At 43.3% G+C, this 22,805-nt stretch overlaps 1 protein-coding gene across 4 annotated transcripts in view; it reads right to left on the bottom strand.

The window, feature by feature from the left end:
• Positions 1–22,805, bottom strand: part of agap3 (ArfGAP with GTPase domain, ankyrin repeat and PH domain 3) — a 325,912-nt gene that overhangs the window by 131,452 nt on the left and 171,655 nt on the right. For all 4 annotated transcript variants that reach the window (XM_023977106.2, XM_070436760.1, XM_070436761.1 and 1 more), the window contains exons 2-3: positions 17,021–17,079; positions 15,168–15,255 (exon numbers count right to left, since the gene is read on the bottom strand). In XM_023977106.2, coding sequence (XP_023832874.1) covers positions 15,168–15,255; positions 17,021–17,079 — 147 coding nt within the window. The remainder of the gene's footprint in view (positions 1–15,167; positions 15,256–17,020; positions 17,080–22,805) is intronic.

Genomic DNA, 22,805 nt, shown 5'->3' with positions numbered 1-22,805 from the left:
CTGGGATCAGATCCATTGTATTGGGTGGAAGGCAAAACACTGGATCCGTTTCGGGAAAGTCATATTCCTGGTAGGAACGATGATGAGTTGACGTTAATCGTATATTCAGTAGTTCCTCCCGACTGTATGTAATGAAACCTAAGATTACCTGGGGTACCGATGTAAGAAATAACACGTAAAAAAACAAAATACTGCATATTTTCCAAGGAACGCGAAGCGAGGCGGCCATCTCTTTTCGGCGCCGGCGCTCTTCTACTACTTGTCAATGAAAACGTGTTTGGTTAAGCTACAGCTAAATCACCAACATTCAACATTAAAACCAATATTTTTCACAAACACACACCAGTAGGCCAAGGCATGAGTCAGACGTTCCCATTTTCATACATCACATTCACATATAGATGACATTCCATTCTGATAAAGTTTTGATGAAAGTTTGGAGACATCCATCCGGCTTGTGATAGGCTGCAGTTCGATTTAACCTCGCTGTCTCAATGAGAAATCAGAAACTTGAGGAGAAAACAGGGTGTCTATGGAGTCAATTACCAGGGAGGAAATGGCCATTTAGCATATCTAATCAACACACAACTGCTGAGAGATCCTGCTCCACTACACTATCATTCACCCCAATGCACACACAACCCCTGAGAGATCCTGTTCCACTACACTATACTGCCCCCCCAAATTCACTTCACAATCACCAGCTAGCCTGAAGATCAGTTTCCATCACTTGCAAAACTACACAAGCTATAAGATAGCATGCTAGAGTATTAACAGTCATAGATTCAGATTCTGTAAGGAAGTGATAAGGCATGGAGAATGGATGTAGCCTGGAGCCTGCGATAAAGAGGGAAGGAGGGGATGGAAGATAAAAGGGAAAAAAAGAGAGAAGTCTTAATCTAAAGTTGCTGTAGTTCATGACCACAGGATAGTGGAGACTAGAGAAGCTATACAGTAGAATGGAAACAACTATAGTGAGCCTGGACTTTTCCCCCGTCATCTCTTTGAATGCATGTTCGTATTCTTTGCCACAGGCAAGGTTGGCTACAGATAAAATACAAACCGATGGGAATACCTCATACTAAATTGGATTTTGCATATCATTGGAATGGTTTGAGATCTGGTGGAGATTAAAAATATTCAAATGAGAGTTGGGGAGCTAGGCAAGAAACCAGGAAAATAAAACATTGGTTTTCGAATGCAGAACATCTGCTTCAAGCAATCTCAAACAATATTGAATAATTTACGACTCCATGAAAGGTGTAAGAGTGGGTATAATAAAGTACACTATATATACAAAAGTATGTGGACACCCATACAAATTTGTGAATTTGGCTATTTCAGCCACACCTGTTGCTGACAGATGTGCACAGCCATGCAATCGAGCACACATCCATGCAATCTCCATAGACAAACATTGCCAGTAGAATGGCCTTACTGAAGAGCTCAGTGACTTTCAACGTGGCACCAACAAGTCAGTTAGTCAAACTTCTGCCCTGCTAGAGCTGCCCCGGTCAACTGCTGTTATTGTGAAGTGGAAACATCTAGGAGCAACAACGGCTCAGCCGCGAAGTGGTAGGCCACACAAGCTCACAGAACGAGCCCGCCGGGTGCTGACGTGCGTACAAATCATCTGTTCTCGGTTGCAACACTCACTACCGAGTTCCATACTGCCTCTGGAAGCAACGTCAGCACAAGAACTGTTCGTCGGGAGCTTCATGAAATGGGTTTCCATGGCCGAGCAGCCGCACACAAGCCTAAGATCACCATGCGCAATACTAAGTGTCGGCTGGAGTGGTGTAAAGCTCGCCGCCATTGGACTCTGGAGCAGTGGAAACGTGTTCTCTGGAGTGATGAATCACGCTTCACCATCTGGCAGTCCAATAAATTAATCTGGGTTTGGCGGATGCCAGGAAAACACTACCTGCCCAAATGCCTAGTGCCAACTCTAAAGTTTGGTGGAGCAGGAATAATGGTCTGGGGCTGTTTTTCATGGTTCGGGCTAGGCCCCTTAGTTCCAGTGAAGGGAAATCTTAATTCTACAGCATACACTGACATTGTAAACAATTATGTGCTACCAACTTTGTGACAACAGTTTGGGAAAGGCCCTTTCCTGTTTCAGCATGACAATGCCCATACAGAAATGGTTTGTCGAGATCGGTGTGGAAGAACTTGACTGGCTTGCACAGAGCCCTGACCTCAACCCCATCGAACACCTTTGGGATGAATTGGAATGTGGAGTGTGAGCCAGGCCTATTCGCCCAAAATCAATGCCTGACCTCACTAATTCTCTTGTGGCTGTATTGAAGCAAGTCCCCGCAGAATMTTCCAACATCTAGTGAAAAGCCTTCCCAGAAGTGTGGAGACTGTTATAGCAGCAAATGGGGGACCAACTCCAAATTTATGCCCATGATTTTGGAATGAGATGTTCGACGAGCAGGGGATTTGTATCCGGCGCCGACAGAGATGGTCGCCTTGCTTCGCGTTCTCAGGAAACTATGCAGTATTTTGTTTTTTTAATGTATTATTTCTTACATTGTTACCCCAGGAAATCTTAAGTTTTATCACATACAGCCGGGAGAAACTATTGGATATAAGAGCAACGTTAACTTACCAACATTACGACCAGGAATACAACTTTCCCAAAGCGGATCCTCTGTTTGGTCCACCACCCAGGACAATGGATTGGATCCCAGCCGGCGACCCAAAACAACAGCGCCGCAGGAGGGGCAGAAGAAGCGGTCTTCTGGTCAGGCTCCGTAGACGAGCACATCGCGCACCGCTCCCGAGCATACTACTCTCCAACGTCCAGTCTCTTGACAACTAAGTAGACGAAATCCGAGCAAGGGTTGCCTTCCAGAGATTGTAACGTTCTTTGTTTCACGGAAACGTGGCTCACTCGAGACACGCAATCAGAGTCGGTACAGCCACCTGGTTTCTTCACGCATCGCGTCAACAGAAACAAACATCTATCTGGTAAGAAGAAGGGCGGGGGGATATGCCTTATGATTAATGAGACGTGGTGTGAACATAACAACATACAGGAACTAAAGTCCTTTTGCTCACCTGACCTAGAATTTACAATTAAATGTCGACCGCATTATCTACCAAGAGAATTCTCTTAGATTATAATCACAGCCGTATATATCCCCCCCAAGCAGACACATCGATGGCCCTGAATGAACTTCATTGGACTCAATGTAAACTGGAAACCACATATCCTGAGGCTGCATTCATTGTAGCTGGGGATTTTAACAAGGCTAATCTGAAAACAAGACTCCCTAAATTTTATCAGCATATCGAATGCGCTACCTGTGCGGAAAAATCCTGGACCATTGTTATTCTAACTTCCGCGACGCATACAAAGCCCTGCCCTGCCCTCCTTTCGGAAAACCTGACCACGACTCCATTTTGTTGCTCCCAGCCTATAGACAGAAACTAAAACAGGAAACGCCCATGCTCAGGTCTGTTCAATGCTGGTTCGACCAATCTGATTCCACGCTTCAAGATTGCTTTGATCACGTGGACTGGGATATGTTCCGCATAGAGTCGGACAATAACATTGATGAATACGCTGATTCGGTGAGCAAATTTATTAGCAAGTGCATCGGTGATATTGTAACCACAGCAACTATTAAAACCTTCCCCAACCAGAAACCGTGGATTGATGGCAGCATTCGTGCAAAACTGAAAGCGCGAACCACTGCTTTTCAATCAGGGCAAGGCGACCGGAAACAACAAACAGTGTAGCTATTCCCTCCGCAAGGCAATCAAACAAGCTAAGCGTCAGTATAGAGACAAAGTAGAGTCGCAATTCAACGGCTCAGACACAAGAGGTATGTGGCAGGGTCTACTGTCAATCATGGACTGCAAAAAGAAAACCAGCCACGCCGCGGACCTGGATGTCCTGCTCCCAGACAAACTAAACAACTTCTTTGCTCGCTTTGAGGTCAATACAGTGCCAACGACATGGCCCACTACAAAAACCTGCGGGCTCTCCTTCACTGCAGCCAACGTGAGTAAAGCATTTAAACGTGTTAACCCTCGCAAGGCTGCCGGCCCAGACGGCATCCCTAGCCGCGTCCTTGGAGCATGCGCAGACAAGCTGGCTGGTGTGTTTACGGACATATTCAATCAATCCTTATCCCAGTCTGCTGTTCCCACACGCTTCAAGAGGGCCACCATTGTTCCAGTTCCCAAGAAAGCTAAGGTAACTAAGCAAAATGACTATCGCCCCGTAGCACTCACCTCCGTCATCATGAAGTGCTTTGAGAGACTAGTCAAGGATCATATCACCTCCACCCTACCTGACACCCTAGACCCACTCCAATTTGCTTACCGCCCCAATAGGTCCACAGACAACGCAATCGCAATCACACTGCCCTAACCCACCTGGACAAGAGGAATATCTATGTAAGAATGCTGTTCATCGACTACAGCTCAGCATTTAACACCATAGTACCCTCCAAACTCATCATTAAGCTCGAGACCCTGGGTCTCGACCCCGTCCTGTGCAACTGGGTCCTGGACTTCCTGACAGGCCTCCCCCAGGTGGTGAGGGTAGGAAACATCATCTCCACCCCGCTGATCCTCAACACTGGGGCCCCACAAGGGTGCGTTCTCAGCCCTCTCCTGTACTCCCTATTCACCCATGACTGCGTGACCATGCACGCCTCCAATTCAATCATCAAGTTTGCAGAAAACACTACAGTGGTAGGCTTGATTACCAAAAACGACGAGACGGCCTACAGGGAGGAGGTGAGGGCCCTCGGAGTGTGGTGTCAGGGAAATAACCTCACACTCAACGTCAACAAAACAAAGGAGATGATCGTGGTCTTCAGGAAACAGCAGAGTGGGCACCCCCCCCCCCCCCCCCCTATCCACATCGATGGGACAGTAGTGGAGAAGGTGGAAAGTTTTAAGTTCCTCGGCGTACACATCACGGACAAACTGAAATGGTCCACCCACACAGACAGTGTGGTGAAGAAGTTGCAACAGCACCTCTTCAACCTCAGGAAGCTGAAGAAATTTGGCTTGTCACCAAAAACACTCACAAACTTTTACAGATGCACAATCGAGAGCATCCTGTCGGGCTGAATCACCGCCTGGTACGGCAACTGCTCCGCCCACAACCGTAAGGCTCTCCAGATGGTAGTGAGGTCTGCACAACGCATCACCGGGGGCAAACTACCTGCTCTCCAGGACACCTACACCACCCGATGTCACAGGAAGGCCAAAGAGATCATCAAGGACAACAACCACCCGAGCCACTGCCTGTTCACCCCGCTATCATCCAGAAGGTGAGGTCAGTACAGGGGCATCAAAGCTGGGACCGAGAGACTGAAAAACAGCTTTTATCTCAAGGCCATCATACTGTTAAACAGCCATCACTAACATTGATTGGCTGCTGCCAACATACTGACTCAATCTCTAGCCACTTTAATAATTAAAAATGGGATGTAATAAGTCACTTTAAGTCACTTTTTTCATATCACTAGTCACTTTAAACTATGCCACTTTATATAATGTTTACATACCCTACACTACTCATCTCAAATGTATATACTGTACTCTATACCATCTACTGCATATTGTCTARGCCGTTCGGCCATCGCTCATCCATATATATTTTTATGTACATATTCTTATTCATTCCTTTACACGTGTGTGTATAAGGTAGTTGTTGGGAAATTGTTAGATTACTTGTTAGATATTACTGCATAGTCGGAACTAGAAGCACAAGCATTTCGCTACACTCGCATTAACATCTGCTAACCATGTGTATGTGACAAATAAAATTTGATAAGATTTGAACATACTTTTGGTCATGTAGTGTACAGTGGCAAGAAAAAGTATGTGAACCCTTTGGAATGATCTGGATTTCTGCCTAAATTGGTCATAAAATTAGATCTGATCTTAATCTAAGTCACAACAACAGACAAACACAGTCTGCTTAATCTAATAACACACAAATTATAGTATTTTTCTTGTCTATATTGAATACATCATTTAAACATTCACAGTGTAGGTTGAAAAAACTATGTGAACCCCTAGGCTAATGACTTCTCCAAAAGCTAATTGAAGTCAGGAGTCAGCTAACCTGTAATACAATCATTGAGACCAGATTGGAGATGTTGGTTACAGCTGCCCTATAATAAATTTAAAAAATAATTATATTCACAAAAAGCATTGCCTGATGTGAACCATGCCTCGAACAAAAGAGATCTCAGAAGACCCAAGATTAAGAATTGTTGACCTGCATAAAGCTGGAAAGGGTTACAAAAGCATCTCTAAAAGCCTTGATGTTAATCAGTCCACGGTAAGACAAATTGTCTATAAATGGAGAAAGTTCAGCACTGTTGCTACTCTCCCTAGGAGTGGCCGTCCTGCAAAGATGACTTTAAGAGCACAGCGCAGAATGCTCAATGAGGTTAAGAAGAATCCTAGAGTGTCAGCTAAAGACTTACAGAAATCTCTGGAACATGCTAACATCTCTGTTGACGAGTCTACGTTACGTAAAACACTAAACAAGAATGGTGTTCATGGGAGGACACCACGGAAGAAGCCACTGCTGTCCAAAAAAAAACATTGCTGCATGTCTGAAGTTCGCAAAAGAGCATCAGGATGTTCCACAGCGCTACTGGAAAAATATTCTGTGGACAGATGAAACTAAAGTTGGGTTGTTTGGAAGGAACAAGGAACAACACAACTCTATGTGTGGAGAAAAAAAGGCACAGCACACTGTCATGACTGTCCTGATCAGGTCAGGTTACAGGAGACCACAACCCTACAGATTATCTCTCAACCCCAACAGAGGAGGAGAGATCTAGGGGTCTGAAGATGTGGGGGTTTTATGACCCCTCACGCCCKTGGTAAATCTTAGACCACACAACATTCCTGTGTCCCTTCAATATGGAGAACCAGCCTCAGAACATTAAACATGCAATAAAGGGACTTTGGAACAATGGTCTCCGTCAGCCAAAATGGTGTTCATGACGATAGATGGAATATGAAAATGTATGTCATTTTTGTTTTGTTATTAAAGGTTAATAGATGACGTTATTACGAAAACATTGTAACGTTAAGAGTTTTCCTAGTATATGTTTGATGTTTATACATTGTACGTTGTGTGGAAAATGTCCAAATCAAAGAGAATGTTTTGGTAAAGATGAAATGTGAAGTTAGTTGTCTAAAATTGGATTTGAGTAAAATCTAGACCTTGCCCATAACTTGGTACGCCCAGAGAATTGCCCTAAAGGTGGTTATGCCCACTTCTGACCCGAGGGTATAAAACCTGTGAGTGAAGAATTAACATATCAGACTAAGTGACCCAAGCTGCAGCCAAGGTCTAAAAAGTCAACGAACCCAAAACGCAACACAAGTTTGAAGACAAAMAAATATTTTTCTACCCAAGCTACGGATGAGTAGCTGTGTCTAAGCGGGTGAATTCAAGCCGAACCACCTATCCTCCACTCCCCATCGAATCGTGGTATCTACACTGTTTCATTCCTACGCTGTGAGCTCTGAGCTACAGAGCTGTCTGTCCTCAGAAGACCCCTTCCAGAGCAAGGGCAAGGGAACAGACCAGTAAGCCAAAAAGGACACTGACATCGTGAGGACAACTAGAGAGTTGCGCCGGAGAAGTCATTGAGCAGCCTGAACGGTCCACGCGGGGAATCCACGGAGACCTTCCACACGTAATTACATCATTATATTCTGACCCATAAGAGCGGCAGTTTGGGGCAAGGCTAGGGTTAGAATAAGCACAGCTGACAAATTTACCCAAATGTATATTTCTCTTTTTCTCTCTCTTTTAAATCCCCATTTTGGGTAACACGCGCCATAGTGTGTTGGCCCGTTATACTAAGTTCTAATCAATAGCCTTAGAATGTGTTTTTGTGTATGTGTATCTTTTATCATCATTTTAGCTTTCTAGTAAATAAATAATCAACTAAGATTGGTGTGGTACGAACTCATTGGTGAGACCCGGGTCCGTGCAGATTCCCGGATTATGCTACGTTCAGAACAAGACTGTAGAGGTAACTGATTAATTAGCGGCTGTTGTAAAATCGATATTCTGATATTCTTTGAGTTCATTTGGGAAATAGAAACTCAATAAAAATAATTTTCCCATGGTGCCCCAGGTTAATGAGTTAATAATTGCTTGATTCAGTTAATCACGCAATTAAAAACGTTTAATCATTCGATGAGCAACAGTCGTCACATTAACTAATACAACACCAATGTCAAAACCTCATCTCAACTGTAAAGTATGGTGAAGGGAGCATCATGATTTGGAGCTGCTTTGCTGACTCAGGGCCTGGACAGCTTGCTATCATCGACAGAAAAATGTATTCCCAAATTCATCAGGACATTTTGCAGGAAAATGTAAGGCTATCTGTCCGCCAATTGAAGCTCAACAGAAGTTGGGTGATGCAACAGGACAACGACCCAAAACACAGAAGTAAATCAACAACAGAATGGCTTCAACAGAAGAAAATACGCCTTCTGGAGTGGTCCAGTCAGAGTCCTGACCTCAACCCGATTGAGATGCTGTGGCATGATCTCAAGAGAGCGGTTCACACCAGACATCCCAAGAATATCGCTGAGCTGAAACAGTTTTGTAAAGAGGAAAGGTCCAATATTCCTCCTTACTACAGAAATCGTTTGGTTGAGGTTATTGCTGCCAAAGGAGGGTCAACCAGTTACTAATAAATCCAAGGGTTCACATACTTTTCCCACCCTGTACTGTGAATGTTTACATGGTGTGTTCAATAAAGACATGAAAATGTATAATTGTTTGTGTGTTATTAGTTTAAGCAGAATGTGTTTGTCTATTGTTGTGACTTAGATGAAGATCAGATCAAATTTTATGACCAATTTATACAGAAGTCCAGGTAATTCCAAAGGGTTCACATACTTTTTCTTGCCACTGTATATCAAAAAGAAATATGCTGAGAGTGACAAAGTACAGACATAAAACCGGTATGAAATATCTATCGTCGCGGCAACACCAGCTATTTCATAATAAGCTGTGTTATCTGTTACAGACGTATGTAATAAGATGGAGAGAATGAAGTTCATAACAGTTTTAGAACTGAATTTGAACTTTCCAAATGACAAGATCCCACCTCTGCAAAAGAGCAAGTGAGGTCACAGTGACTGGCTCTGCCTGCAGTCTTCAAGGACTAGGTAGGCAGTGTTCTAGCTAGGGCAAACATGCAATACAGATCCACTTGAGACACACTTGCTCCCTATTAAGTCCACTTTAGCCCACTTGGCGAAGGGGGATTCTCCCAGACATCAGTTTGGTTGTGTAATAGTCAGAGAGAGAGAGAGAGACTCACAGAAGCCAAGCCAGCTTTCCTCTGCTGAAGCAATGCCYGCGCCAGAACGAATCAGTGGGACGGACCTTTGATTTCCATAGGGGGGACAAATTTTTTCAGGGGACCTCCTTTAATAGGTTTTATATTAAAGATATATAATTTAACTAGAAAGATGTATTACCTTTTAACGTGGCATGAACACAACCAGTCATTATGTTTTTATCCGATTGTAAACACAAATTATTTCAAAAAGTAGGTTACCGGGCCTCCCGAATGGTGCAGCGGTTTAAGGCACTGCATCGCAGTTTGAGAGGCATAACTACAGACCCAGGTTCGATCCCAGGCTGTGTCGCAGCCGGCCGCCACCGGTAGACCCATGAGGCGGCACACAAATGGCCCAGCGTCGTCCGGGTTAGGGAAGGGTTTGGCCGGCCGGGATGTCCTTGTCCAATCGCGCTCTAGCAACTGCTTGTGGCAGGCCGGGCGCATGCACGCTGACTTCAGTCGCCAGTTGTACGGTGTTTCCTCCGACACATTGTTGCGGCTGGCTTCCGGGTTATGCGAGCAGTGCTGTTTGGCAGGGTCATGTTTCGGAGGACGCAAGTCTCTCGACCTTCGCCTCTCCCGAGTCCGTARGGGTGTTGCAGCAATAGGACAAGACCGTAATTGGATATCACTAAATTGGGGAGAAAAAGTGGCAAAAAAATWATAAAGTCTAAAAAAGTAAATAATATAAAGTAGGTTACCTTCGCACGTTCATCCATAATAATTCCAGTATCCAAAAAGTGCACTCACAACTTTCCAAGTGGCTGAAACTGTCACCCGAGAAAGCACCTTACTATATTAAGTTTCAAGTTTTAATGTCATGTGCACAAGTATAGAGAAATGCCTTTCTTGCCATCTCTAAACCAGGGATCATCAACTAGATTCAGCCARGGGCTGATTTTTTCTTTAGCGGATGGCCAGGGGGCCCGAATGTAATAAAAAATAATTTGAAGACTGCAAATTAACCGCAAGAAGCCCAAAAAGATCATGTTTGACTACAACAATCATTTCAAACCTTGCTTACATTTTTCACGTCGTGTCTCTCCATTACACGTGGAAATACTTGGGAACAGATTTCTTAAATTAAGGCGCTGATTTCATGGTGATTTATACAGTCTTATGTCCAACAATGAAAATTCCACACAGGCCGCCAGTTGGGGAACACTGCTCTAAACCCAATAATGCAGTAATCAATAACAATGTAATACTAAAATAGCATAAGGTGGAACAAAAGAAACAATAAATCAAAATAAGATGTAGCCCATGTATCTGATGCTGTTTGGCCAAAAAGAGTATGACATGAGACAGAGGGGCGCTGTTTCACTCCTTCTGATTCTTCATCAGAGATTGATGCATCTTTCTGTCAGTGCGCGTCTCGGTCAAATAAATTATCAATATTTAAACATTTTATTTGAACAGGCAACGAGGTAAGGTAGCGCGGGCCAGGCCCCCAGAGGCCTGCCCATAAGGCCTTCTCTGCACTGAAGTAACAGAGCTCTGAGATTGGAGCGCTGCTTGTACTGAGCATTAATATCTGAGTCTCTATATGTCAGGAAATCTACATTTAGAAGAAATGTCAGAAAAGTGATACCCATAGTAATACCCAGTATAGTATAGTCATATCTTGTGAAAAAATGATGGTCTCTGGACCAAAGGGCCAGACTTCAGAGGAAAAGTTGTAATAATTCTAGAGGAGGTAAATGGAATAGGTTGGTTGCACATGAAATGATAAGAAGCTCTTGAAAATGGTAAAATGAGAGTGTTATGCCAAATAACATCTTCTGTTGTCATGGTATGAAATGGATGTGCATTCAAGTATAGGCCTACATTTAGACTACATAACATCACCATTATCCTGGCTGTGTCTCTGTTCACAGCCAAGCATAGACAAAAACATATCCTGAGGTCAGAGGAGAATCCATCTGTACTGTGGAACGTCTGTTGAATCTCAGTGCCGAAAGAATTAAGCTAACCTAATTGTAGAGCGATAACGAGAGACACTCAATCTGTATTAGGGTAGGCAAGCAATAATGTATAATGATTTTGGCTGGATGTGGCTAATGAATAGAGTGGTTATAGTCTTTCTATCAACCTGTTGTCCAGCTTATACGTACAGATGAGTCTAACACACACACACACACACACACACACACACACACACACACACACACACACACACACACACACACACACACACAAAAACACAAAAACACAGGTTTTGAGATGGGAGCTGTATTTTTGGCTTGGTTAACAGGCAGTAAACATATTCAGCTCTAGAATGGAATGCGGAGGCTCAGAGAACTTGACACAGAGCCACAATTCCAACAGAGCCTGTTCCGCTGTTGCCATGGCAACGCATCCCTCCCTCCCCATCCCTGATACTATATTTTAACAGATATCACAGCAACTAGCAACATCGTAGAACAAAAAATTAAGAGTAGAGCTGAATGGTATGGACCAAACACAAAACACTACTCTCCTTAGAAGCGAGGTAGCCTCTTTCAGTCTACAGAGTAGCTATAGTTTCTATCTGGGCTAAGCAACATTCTAGGAATGAGACTAAAAGGAGACCCTTTGCCACCTGTTAATGATGGGAGATGAAGAGGTATGCTGTATCACAGAAACAATGCAGTGATCTGTATAAAATGCAATAAGAAGAAACAACATGTTTCCTTAATTAACCAAAATCATCACTCAGCTTTTAGCTTTCCAGCATTTTTGTCATTGATTTCTCTAGGCCTAATTAAGCAGTAAGGATTGTTTCTTTCCCTTGGTGAAGCAGCATCATTATGCCAGGAACTCATTATGCGCTTCATATCTCTTGTCCCTCCTCCCTATAATTATACAAAACCAGACACTACAAACCCTCCAAACCCCCTCAAAGATTGTCATTTAACCCCAGCTATGACAACATCTTTGTGGGTTTCGGAGAGCCTTCGCTTCTGAGCTCAGCAGGGCCGAACTCATTAAGGATTCCACCTGATAATCAAAATTGAGAATTGTCCGGTTGTGATTCTGTGAAGTCACAGTGGAAGGCTTTGGAACAGACCCCTGTAGAAATAAATATACCTTCTCACTGAGCTATGCCCTCTCGTTCAGTGCATCAGCACTTCAGAGCTCCCAAAGCAGAAACTGTTTATGTTCATGGCAGCAACTGCAATCCCCTTTCACTCTGAAATGAAGGGTTTTAGTAGGATTTGGTGCTTTAAGCCCAGGTTTTAGTTTTACCTTGATGTGTTGGGAATTAGCATTCTAACACAGCAGCCCTCTTTCTTGCATGGMAGATGCTTTGCTCTAGCTGTCATTGTCTGGATAAATGGATAAAATGGATAAAAAGCCAATTATCTCAGAGCACATCCTTCGGCTTGAGATAAATCTGACACTGCGTCGACTGATACAAAACAATAACAACAACAGAAACAGAAAACACACCTGGCTTCAAAGACTAGCTGTTAATGATGATAAGCGAAGATAATGCAGGTTTCTCTTTATATACTATGTGGAACACACTCAACCTAACTGCTAATTATGAATTGAATTTGTATACAGCCTACGGTCACTATCAAGCCCAGCCCTATCAGTGTACTTTATGCCAGTATCTATCTCCAGCTAGAATAACTTAAACCCAAATACACACTGCTAACTTATCATTCCGGCAGAGGAGGCTGGTGGYAAGAACTACAGGAGAATGGGCTCATTGTGATGGCTGGAATGGAAACAATGGAATGGTACCAAACACATCTAACACATGGAAACAACATGTTTGACTCTGTTCCATTGATTCCATTCGAGCCATTACAATTAGCCCATCCTCCTATAACTCCTCTTTCCAGCCTCCACTGCATTCCAGGTGGTATTTCAACAGGTTTTGAACAGCCAATAATCTGGTAACATATTAAAATAACTTTATATGTCTTTATAGTGCATTCAGAAAGTATTCAGACCCCTTACATTTTTCCACACTTTGTTACGTTACAGCCATATTCCAAAATGGATTAAATAATACTTTTTTTTCTTATCAATCTACAAACAATACCCCATAATGACAACGCGAAAACAAGTTTTCAGAAACTTTAGCAAATGTATAAAATAAAAGCAGAAATACCTTATTTACATAAGTATTCAGACCGTTTGCTATGAGACTAGAAATTGAGCTCAGGTGCATCCTGTTTCCATTGATCATCCTTGAGATGTTTCCACAAGTTGATTTGAGTCTACCTGTGGTAAATTCAATTGATTGGACATGATTTGGAAAGGCACACACCTGTCTTTATAAGGTCCCACAGTTGACAGTACATGCCTGAGCAAAAACCAAGACATGAGGTCAAAAGGAATTGTCCATAGAGCTCCAAGACAGGATTGTGTCGAGGCACAGATCTGGGGAAGGGTACCAAAACCTTTCTGCTGCATTGACYGTCCGCAAGAACACAGTGGCCTCTATCATTCATAAATGGAAGATGTTTGGAACCACCAAGACTCTTCCTAGATCTGGCCGCCTGGCCAAACTGAGCAATAGGGGCAGAAAGGCCTTGGTCAGGGAGGTGACCAAGAACCCGATGGTCACTCTGACAGAGCTCCAGAGTAATTTTGTGGAGATGTGAGAACCTTCCAGAAAAACAACCATCACTGCAGCACTCCACCAAACAGGCCTTTATGGTAGAGTGACCAGACGGAAGCCACTCCTCAGTAAAAGGCACATGGCAGCCCACTTGGAGTTTGCCAAAAGGCACCTAGAGAACTCAGACCATGAGAAACAAGATTCTCTGGTCTGATGAAACCAAGATTGAACTCTTTGGCCTGAATGCCAAGCGTTAAGTCTGGAGGAAACCTGGCACCATCTCTATGGTGAAGTATGGTGGTGGCAGCATCATGCTGTGAGGATGTTTTTCAGCTTCAGGGACTGGGAGACTAGTCAGGATCGAGGGAAAGATGAACGGAACAAAGTACAGTGAGATCCTTGATGAAAACCTGCTCCAGAGAGATCAGGACCTCAGACTGGACCGAAGGTTCACCTTCCAATTGGACAACGACCATAAGCACACCGCCAAGACAATGCAGGAGTGGCTTCGGGACAAGTGTCTGAATGTCCTTGAGTGGCCCAGCTAGAGCCCGGACTTGAACCCGATCAAACATCTCTGGAAAGACCTGAAAATAGTTGTGCAGCGACGCTTCCCATCCATCCTGACAGATCTTGAGGATCTGCCGAGAAGAATGGGGGAAACTCCCCAAATACAGGTGTGCCAAGCTTGTAACGTCATACCCAAGAAGACTCGAGGCTGTAAACACTGCCAAAGGTACTTCAACAAAGTACTGAGTAAAGGGTCTGAATACTTATGTAAATGTATTATTTAAGTTTTTTTATTTGTAAGACATTTGTCAAATTTCGTAAAAAACATATTTTGCTTTGTCATTATGGGGTATTGTGTGTAGATTGATGAGGGGAAGAAAAACAATTGAATCAATTTTAGAATAAGGTTGTAACGTAACAAAATGTGGGAAAAGTCAAGGGGTCTGAATACTTTCTGAATGCACTGTAAATGCGTATAAATGTTCAGAAATACTTAGAATCCTTTTTACATTATTATAAATATCTCAAATTACATTTACATGTATGATGCAGCAGGGCCAGTAGATGGAGTAGATTAGCAAGATACCATCACAGTTAGAAGGGATGTGTTCATGTGTTGACTGACAAGACCCTCCTAGAGTCCACAACCTTTTAGCTCTTTACAACGTGTGACACCTCTCTCCTCCCTCAGGTTTTTTTCCTAAACAGCAGCAAGCTCTGTCTCTTACCTTCAGGAGATTCCTCCTGCACATATGTGCCTGTCAGGTACCGGTGGACCAAGGCCGACTTCCCACTCGACAGATTACCCACAATACCCTGCAGAAACAACAAGATAACAGTCTAGTCAAGGACATCATATATATGTTGTTGAGATGGTTACACAGCCAACCAATGTCATAGCCCACAGCCAATGAACTTTCTTCTTGTAAAGGCAAGGTGGCAAAACAATAGTTCTGTAAGAAGTTGCAGAGACAAATCACCAACTAACGCTAGAGCCCACAGTCTATGGACTTTCTCATGGACAGATGATGCTTGTGGGATAAAAAAAAAAGGTTGTCACCGGCAAGGGAACAGTTCAGAACGTTCAGAACGTCCAGGCCCAGGCCCCAGCCCTGACTGCTGACCGCCCCCAGGGGGAGCCTGACAGTGGGTGAGCTGTGGCTGGGCTGCTCCCAGGCTGGGGTGGCTGCTGATAATGCCAGTGTGTCTGGGGGAGAACACGCCCTCCTGCCCTACTCAACCCTTACAATCCACCTTCACCACCCTCTTCTTTAGATCATTAGTGGGTGGTAAAGTCAGGTATGGTTTTAATTATAGGGAACTGTGAGAGAGATGTGTGTGTACAGGATCTTTAAGAGCCTAGATGATGCTACCTCTCCTCTCCATCATTACACTTACGATCTACATAAGGAGAAAGTTGGCTTTGGAGAGGACAAGGAGTAGTAGTCTATCACCACAGAATAATAACAAGCTAGGAGCTACTCAGAACAGAAGCTAACTACAAAAGGAACAGAGTTTATGTTAGAAATGTAAAGCTTTGTAAGCTGCTGGGTTGTAGGCCCATCATTAAGGCTGCTGTATGAGCATAGTTCAGGCAGATGAAAGCAGAGCGGGCACAGTGTGTGTAAATCCCAATTCAGCCTTTTTTAAGGATCAGTCTACGGTTCATTATCAAGGTCCAGCAGGGTTAAATGAGAAGACAGTACTATACAGTATCAGCTCATCTCCTCATGAGTGCAATTGCCAATTGTTGGAATGATAACATCTGCCCGTGCTTTTGGGGACCATAATATATGAATGAACTACTTCTGTCCAATACTGTCATATAGAACTGTGGAAGAAATGGAAGCTATCCGTCCCTTCTCTGACAGTCCTCGACTCTTCCCTGCTGAATCCAGCGTCAGTTCACTAAACCCCTGAAATGTATGGAGGAGTTTTCCAATTAACACCTAACACTACATAAAAGACAATGAGCTCTATCAAAATATCCTTGGTTAGAAAGCATGTTCTCCATAAAAGTGTCCCTCTGAGAGAACATCATTTTCTGTTGGATTCCCCATAGGATTACACCAATATGTTTTTCATAAAAGACCAAAATACTATGAATACTTCAGTATTTAACAGCAGAATGTTGGAATGGAATGTGTCTTTGTGGTAATATCCCTATTGATGATGTGCGTGAAGCACTCCCTTCTTCCTGTGAGGATGTGTGTGTGTGTGCGCGAGTGCGTGCGTGCAAGCAGTTGTGCCAGCGGGTGGATCAGACCCAGGACCTGTCACACGTCTAGCCCAAAACTGTCACTCATCTCTCTGTCCTGCTGCAAGCCACTCCGCGCTACGCGTCACCATGCCAACTTATCTCATTAAAAATCACCCACACTCTCGCTTGGTGCCAGGGAATATTCCAGCCAATTTTTGTACTCTACTCTCTCGCTCTCTGTCATGCAGAATGAGAGGAAATGTTTTTGAAATGCATAGAGCATGGCCTGGCATTGACATTTAAATCAATCCTCTTGCAGTGCCAATGCCAGAAGAATAATATGGCCTAAAGTTATGATGAATAATCATGAATACTACTCACCACTTTGAGCTCTGGCACTGATCGACTCAATGTCCACTCCTGGCTATTGACGAAAGAGTCTGGAAGAGAAAAAAGAACAAGAGAATAAACACCATTAAGCTGAGGTCGGGAAAGGTTAAAGCAGTACGTTGATTCCTTGCCACGGTCTGTCTCATAGCTTAAAGGGAGGGAGTGCAATCATGGTTTCAAGTCATCTCTGACTATGCAAACATTCACACGCATGCACACACATTGCACATCTACCTCATTTTTACCATTATTTCACCTGTGCAACTACAGATGACAAAACTCTAGATCCCCATTATACCACACACAGAAATGCATACAAGCCCTCCCTTACCATCCCTTTGGCAAATCAGACCATAACTCTATCCTCCTGCTTCCTGCTTATGAGCAAAAACTCAAACAGGAAGTACCAGTGACACGCTCAACACAGAAGTGTTCTGATGAAGCGGATGATAAGCTACAGGACTTTTTCATTAGCACAGATTGGAATATATTCCAGGATTCATCTGATAACATTGAGGAGTTTACCACATCAGTCACCAGCTTCATTACTAAGTGCATCAACAAAGTTGTCCCCACAATGACCGTACGTACATACCACAACCAGAAGCCATGGACTACAGGCAACATCCGCACTGAGCTAAAGGCTAGAGCTGCTGCTTTCAAGGAGCAGGACCCTAATTCAGACACTTAGCTACGACCTCTGACGGTCCATCAAATAGGCAAAGGGTCAATACAGGACTAAGATCGAAACCTACTACACCGGCACTGACACTCGAAGGATGTAGCAGGGCTTGCAAACTATCACAGACTACAAAGGGAAACCCAGCCACGAGCTGCCCAGTGATGCGAGCCTAGCAGACAAAATAAATGCCTCGCCTCGAGTAAAGCAAAACTGAACCATGCATGAGAGCACCAGCTGTTACGGATGACTGCGTGATCTTGCTTTCCGTAACCGATGTGAGTAAGACCTTTCTAGAGGTTAACATTCACAAGGCCGCGTGGCCAGACGGAACACACAACGAGGATTCAGAGCAACAGCACCACTTAACCTCAGGAGGCTGAAGAAATGTTGGCTTGGTCCCGAAGACCCTCACAAACTTCTCCAGATGCACCATTGAGAGCATCCTGTCCGGCTGTATCGCCGCACTGTCTGCAACCGCAGGGATATCCAGAGGTTGGTGTGGTCAGCCCTACGTATCACCAGGGGCACACTGCCTGCCCTCCAGGACATCTACTGTACAGCACCCGGTGTCACAGGAAGGCCAAGAAGATCACCTGGTGTTACAGGAAGGACCTCCGCCACCCGAGCCATGACCTGTTCACCCATCTACCATTTAGGAGCGGACAGTACAGGTACATCAAAGCTGGGACTGAGAGACTGAAAAACAGCTTCTGTCTCCAGGCCATCAGAAAGTTAAATAGTCACCACTAGCTGGCCTCTGCCCAGTACCCTACCCTGAACTTAGTCACTGTTACTAGCCGGCTACAATCTCTGCACCTAAGAGATTTCTGCCCTATGTACAGTTGAAGTCGGAACTTTACATACACTTAGTTTGGAGTCATTAAAACTCGTTTTTCAACCACTCCACAAATTTCTTATTAAAAAACTATAGTTTTGGCAAGTCTGTTAGGACATCTACTTTGTGCATGACACAAGTAATTTTTCCAACAATTGTTTACAGACAGATTATTTCACTTATAATTCACTGTATCACAATTCCAGTGGGTCAGAAGTTTACGTACACTAAGTTGACGGTGCCTTTAAACAGCTTGGAAAATTCCAGAAAATTATGTCATGGCTTTAGAAGCTTCTGATAGGCTAATTGACATAATTATTGTCAATTGGAGGTGTACCTGTGGATGTATTTCAAGGCCTACCTTCAAACTCGGTACCTCTTTGCTTGACATCATGGGAAAATCAAAAGAAATCAGCCAAGACCTCAGAAAAAAACTGGAGACCTCCACAAGTCTGGTTCATCCTTGGGAGCAATTTACAAACGCCTGAAGGTATCACGTTCATCTGTATAAACAATAATACGCAAGTATAAACACCATGGGAACACGCAGCCGTCATACCGCTCAGGACAGAGATGCTTTCTGTCTCCTAGAGATGAACGTATTTTGGTGCGAAAAGTGCAAATCAATCCCAGAACAACAGCAAAGGACCTTGTGAAGATGCTGGAGGAAACAGGTACAAAAGTATCTATAGCCACAGTAAAACGAGTCCTATTTCGACATAACCTGAAAGGCCGCTCAGCAAGGCAGAAGCCACTGCTTCAAAACCGCCATAAAAAAGCCAGACTACAGTTTGCAACTGCACATGGGTACAAAGATCTGGATTTTTGGAGAAATGCCCTCTGGTCTGATGAAACAAAAATATAACTGTTTGGCCATAATGACCATCGTTTGGAGGAAAAAGGGGGATGCTTGCAAGCCCGAAGAACACCATCCCAACCGTGAAGCACAGGGGTGGCAGCATCATGTTGTGGGGGTGCTTTGCTGCAGGAGGGTCTGGTGCACTTCACAAAATAGATGGCATCATGAGGGAGGAAAGTTATGTGGATATATTGAAGCAACATCTCAAGACATCAGTCAGGAAGTTAAAGCTGGATCGCAAATAGGTATTCCAAATGGACAATGACCCCAAGCATACTTCCAAAGTTGTGGCAAATAATCAGCGTCATACCCAAGAAGACTCGCTGTATTGTAATTCATATCGCTGGTATTCGAATGACCCTGGTGATGAGTTCTAAACTTGAAATATTGTTCAATATCAGGTATCCTATTGAATGCCATAGTCTAGTGTGTACACCAGAAGTTAATGGTTATCTGTAGGGGGAATGAGTTGAGTATTGAGTAAAGGAAGGGCAATCACTAGGGCTAGGCGGTATACCGTATTTTACTATATACCGGTATTGATGTACGGACCGGTTTGGGTWTTTTACTCTACCTTCTAAAACGGTATTTGAATGTTTGGTTTGTTAAATGTGATACGCTGTGTGTAACGTCCATTTTTATAGTTTACTCCGCTACTTGAGTCATCCCTCTCTGCTCTCTCTCAATCTCCACGCTGCTTTCCACAAAGACCTAGTCCCACCCCCTGTCACTCAAGGAGGGCATGTGTTGTTGCTTGACCACGAGATACTTTCGTTCAGTCTGCATGGTCAATGCAGCACATGCAACAATGTTGATGGCAACAATGTTGTTTCCAATTTAATCTTAATATAAATCCACAAGCGTTCTATAATTACAATATCAGTTTGTGTTTCTTACATCTGCAAACAGCTAACGTTAGTTTGTATTTTCTTGGCAAGTTAGGCTAAATCGTGATAGCCACTAATGCTAATCGCAAACGTAGACAGCTAATACCGCCTGGTACCAGTGCAGGTGGAGGTCTAAATCAGCATGTTGTTTGTGCAACAGTATCTTCTACATCAAAGATGAATAGGCAAAGCATGAATATGTTGGCTATTTGAATAAAGATGTAATGTAACCAAAGATTATAGGGTCCCCTAGGAAACACGGAACATCACTTTGGTTCCTACCCTGTCACAATAACTCATCCATGGCATTTTCATTTGTTGTCATGTCAAGCACTGTATTCAAAGTGCCCGCTATTATTTATATTCTAACTATATAATTATAATAAACATTATATTTCCATGATTCCAAAAGTTCACCCAAGTGTTTTGATCTAAATCGCAATTGCAACATTTGGTAAAAAATAAAGCCTAGTATTTTTGCCCACATCGTGGCAGTGTGGAAAGACACTCAAATGAGTGCAGGAAATGCAGAACTTCATGGAAATGCAGGAAATTATTTTAGGTTGAAGTTGAATTAAACAGTATAAAACAATCCGAATGGAGAAAGACCCATTGAAATAACTTAGAATATATGTGTTGCCACCCTAGGGTCACCGACTACTCATAAAGTAAATGGAGAACTTTTATTAATGAAAAACATAACACACCATCAAATACCATCCAAATTTTGAAAAATACCATATGATATGATATTTTGGCCATATCGCCCAGCCCTAGCAATCACATGTGGCAGGCACAGACAATGGTGGAGAGATGTGGTTTAGTGAGGAAGGGGATCGAGGTCAGGTCAGATTAAGGGAGAAGGAACAGTTTATGGCCCACATCACCTAATTTCCTGCCTAGCAATAAAGATGTAATGTTTAGAGAGAAGTTGGACGTCATCCAAATTGGGGTATATATTAGTGATGCACCGATATGACATTTTTGGCCGATACCGATATCCTATATTTTCCTTGCCAAAAAACAACACCGATAACCAATATTTAACATTTTAGCGGCCTTTTAKGCATTCTATTACAGTTAAATAGTTAACACACAGCGGTCTAAAGTACTGCAGCGATCTAAGGCACTGCATCTCAGTGCAAGAGGCATCACTACAGTCTCTGGTTCGAATCCAGGCTGTATCACATCCGGCCGTGATTGGGAGTCCCATAGGGCGGCGCACAATTGGCCCAGCGTCGTCCAGGCTGTCATTGTAAATTAGAATTTGTTCTTAACTGACTTGACTAGTTAAATAAAGGTTACACACACACACACCACACCAAAAAGTTACTTTGTTGGCATTCACGTATGTTCCCATTACCAGACTTTGTGGTTAGCCTTCAAAATAAAAGTACGGCATAATTATACTATTTGTATTCATTTGCATCACTGTCAATGACATACTTTTATTTTGAAGGCAAGCCGCAAATTCCACTATTGCGCCTATTCCTTATTGTGGCTAGCTTCACAACACATAACTCGGCCCGGTGGAGCCTCACTAGCCAGATGAAGCTAGCTGGCTGCTTATAACGTTAGCTTAGGGCAACAGGGTTAAGTAGCTGGCTAGCTATTTATTTTCATGAACTGAAGTTCAATTTCAATAGGCGAACAACAAGTGGCAACCTAGCTAATACTTACTCACAAGGATTCCTAAAACATTGCTAAGAAAAATGAAAATGACTGCAGTTTCTACTGGTCATTGTTTTCAGGCTGGTTGTATTGGTACTAGCTAGGTACCAAGCTAAAGCTAGCTACCCCAGAAGTTGCGGTCAAACAAATGATGCTTTACTACCAACGCGTGTGAACACATCGTTTGTGGCCGGTGTTTGCTTTATATTCGACTGTTTTGGTTAGTCGCTCTCTGACAGTGTTTAACTTTATCTTTTCTTGAAACGCAACAGGTACCCAAACAGCGTGCCATAGCTCTGTATGCTTGTGAAGCTAATAGCAGTGACGCTATTACTGTGTAACCAAATAGCGCGCTTGGTAGTGTGTACCGGTGCTCGACCAGTCGGCGAAAGCCAACATCACACATGACAGAAAACGGTGACTGTCAAGGGCAATGAATTCCATTATCTTGGCTTTAATGGATTTCGCTTTTAACATTGGCGTTAAACTAGACATCAAGCCGATACCGAGGTTGGCATTTTTAGCTAATATCGGCCCATTCCGATATGTTCACCGCTATATCGTGCATCCCTAGTGTATATACTACCACTGGTGGAACCATGGCTTTGTCTTATGCAGCTGTATGACCCAATAAGTGAATTAAACTTGGTTTAAGCTTTACTAAATTGTCCGTAAGTTTCACTAGGTTCATTTAGAATCTAACACTGGTATACGGTATATAGTCCAAGCCTAGTACTGGTACTCCCTGTACTGTATATAGCCATGCTATTTTTACTCCTTATTGTTATTTGTTATTCACTGTATTTATTCCTCGTGTCATTATTTCCATGTTTATTTGATAT

This window comes from Salvelinus sp. IW2-2015, linkage group LG32, assembly GCF_002910315.2.
Source record: "Salvelinus sp. IW2-2015 linkage group LG32, ASM291031v2, whole genome shotgun sequence".
Taxonomy (NCBI): Eukaryota; Metazoa; Chordata; class Actinopteri; order Salmoniformes; family Salmonidae; genus Salvelinus; species Salvelinus sp. IW2-2015.
The sequence above is the reverse complement of the archived record's forward strand: the minus strand, read 5'-3'. Positions and strand labels throughout refer to the sequence as shown.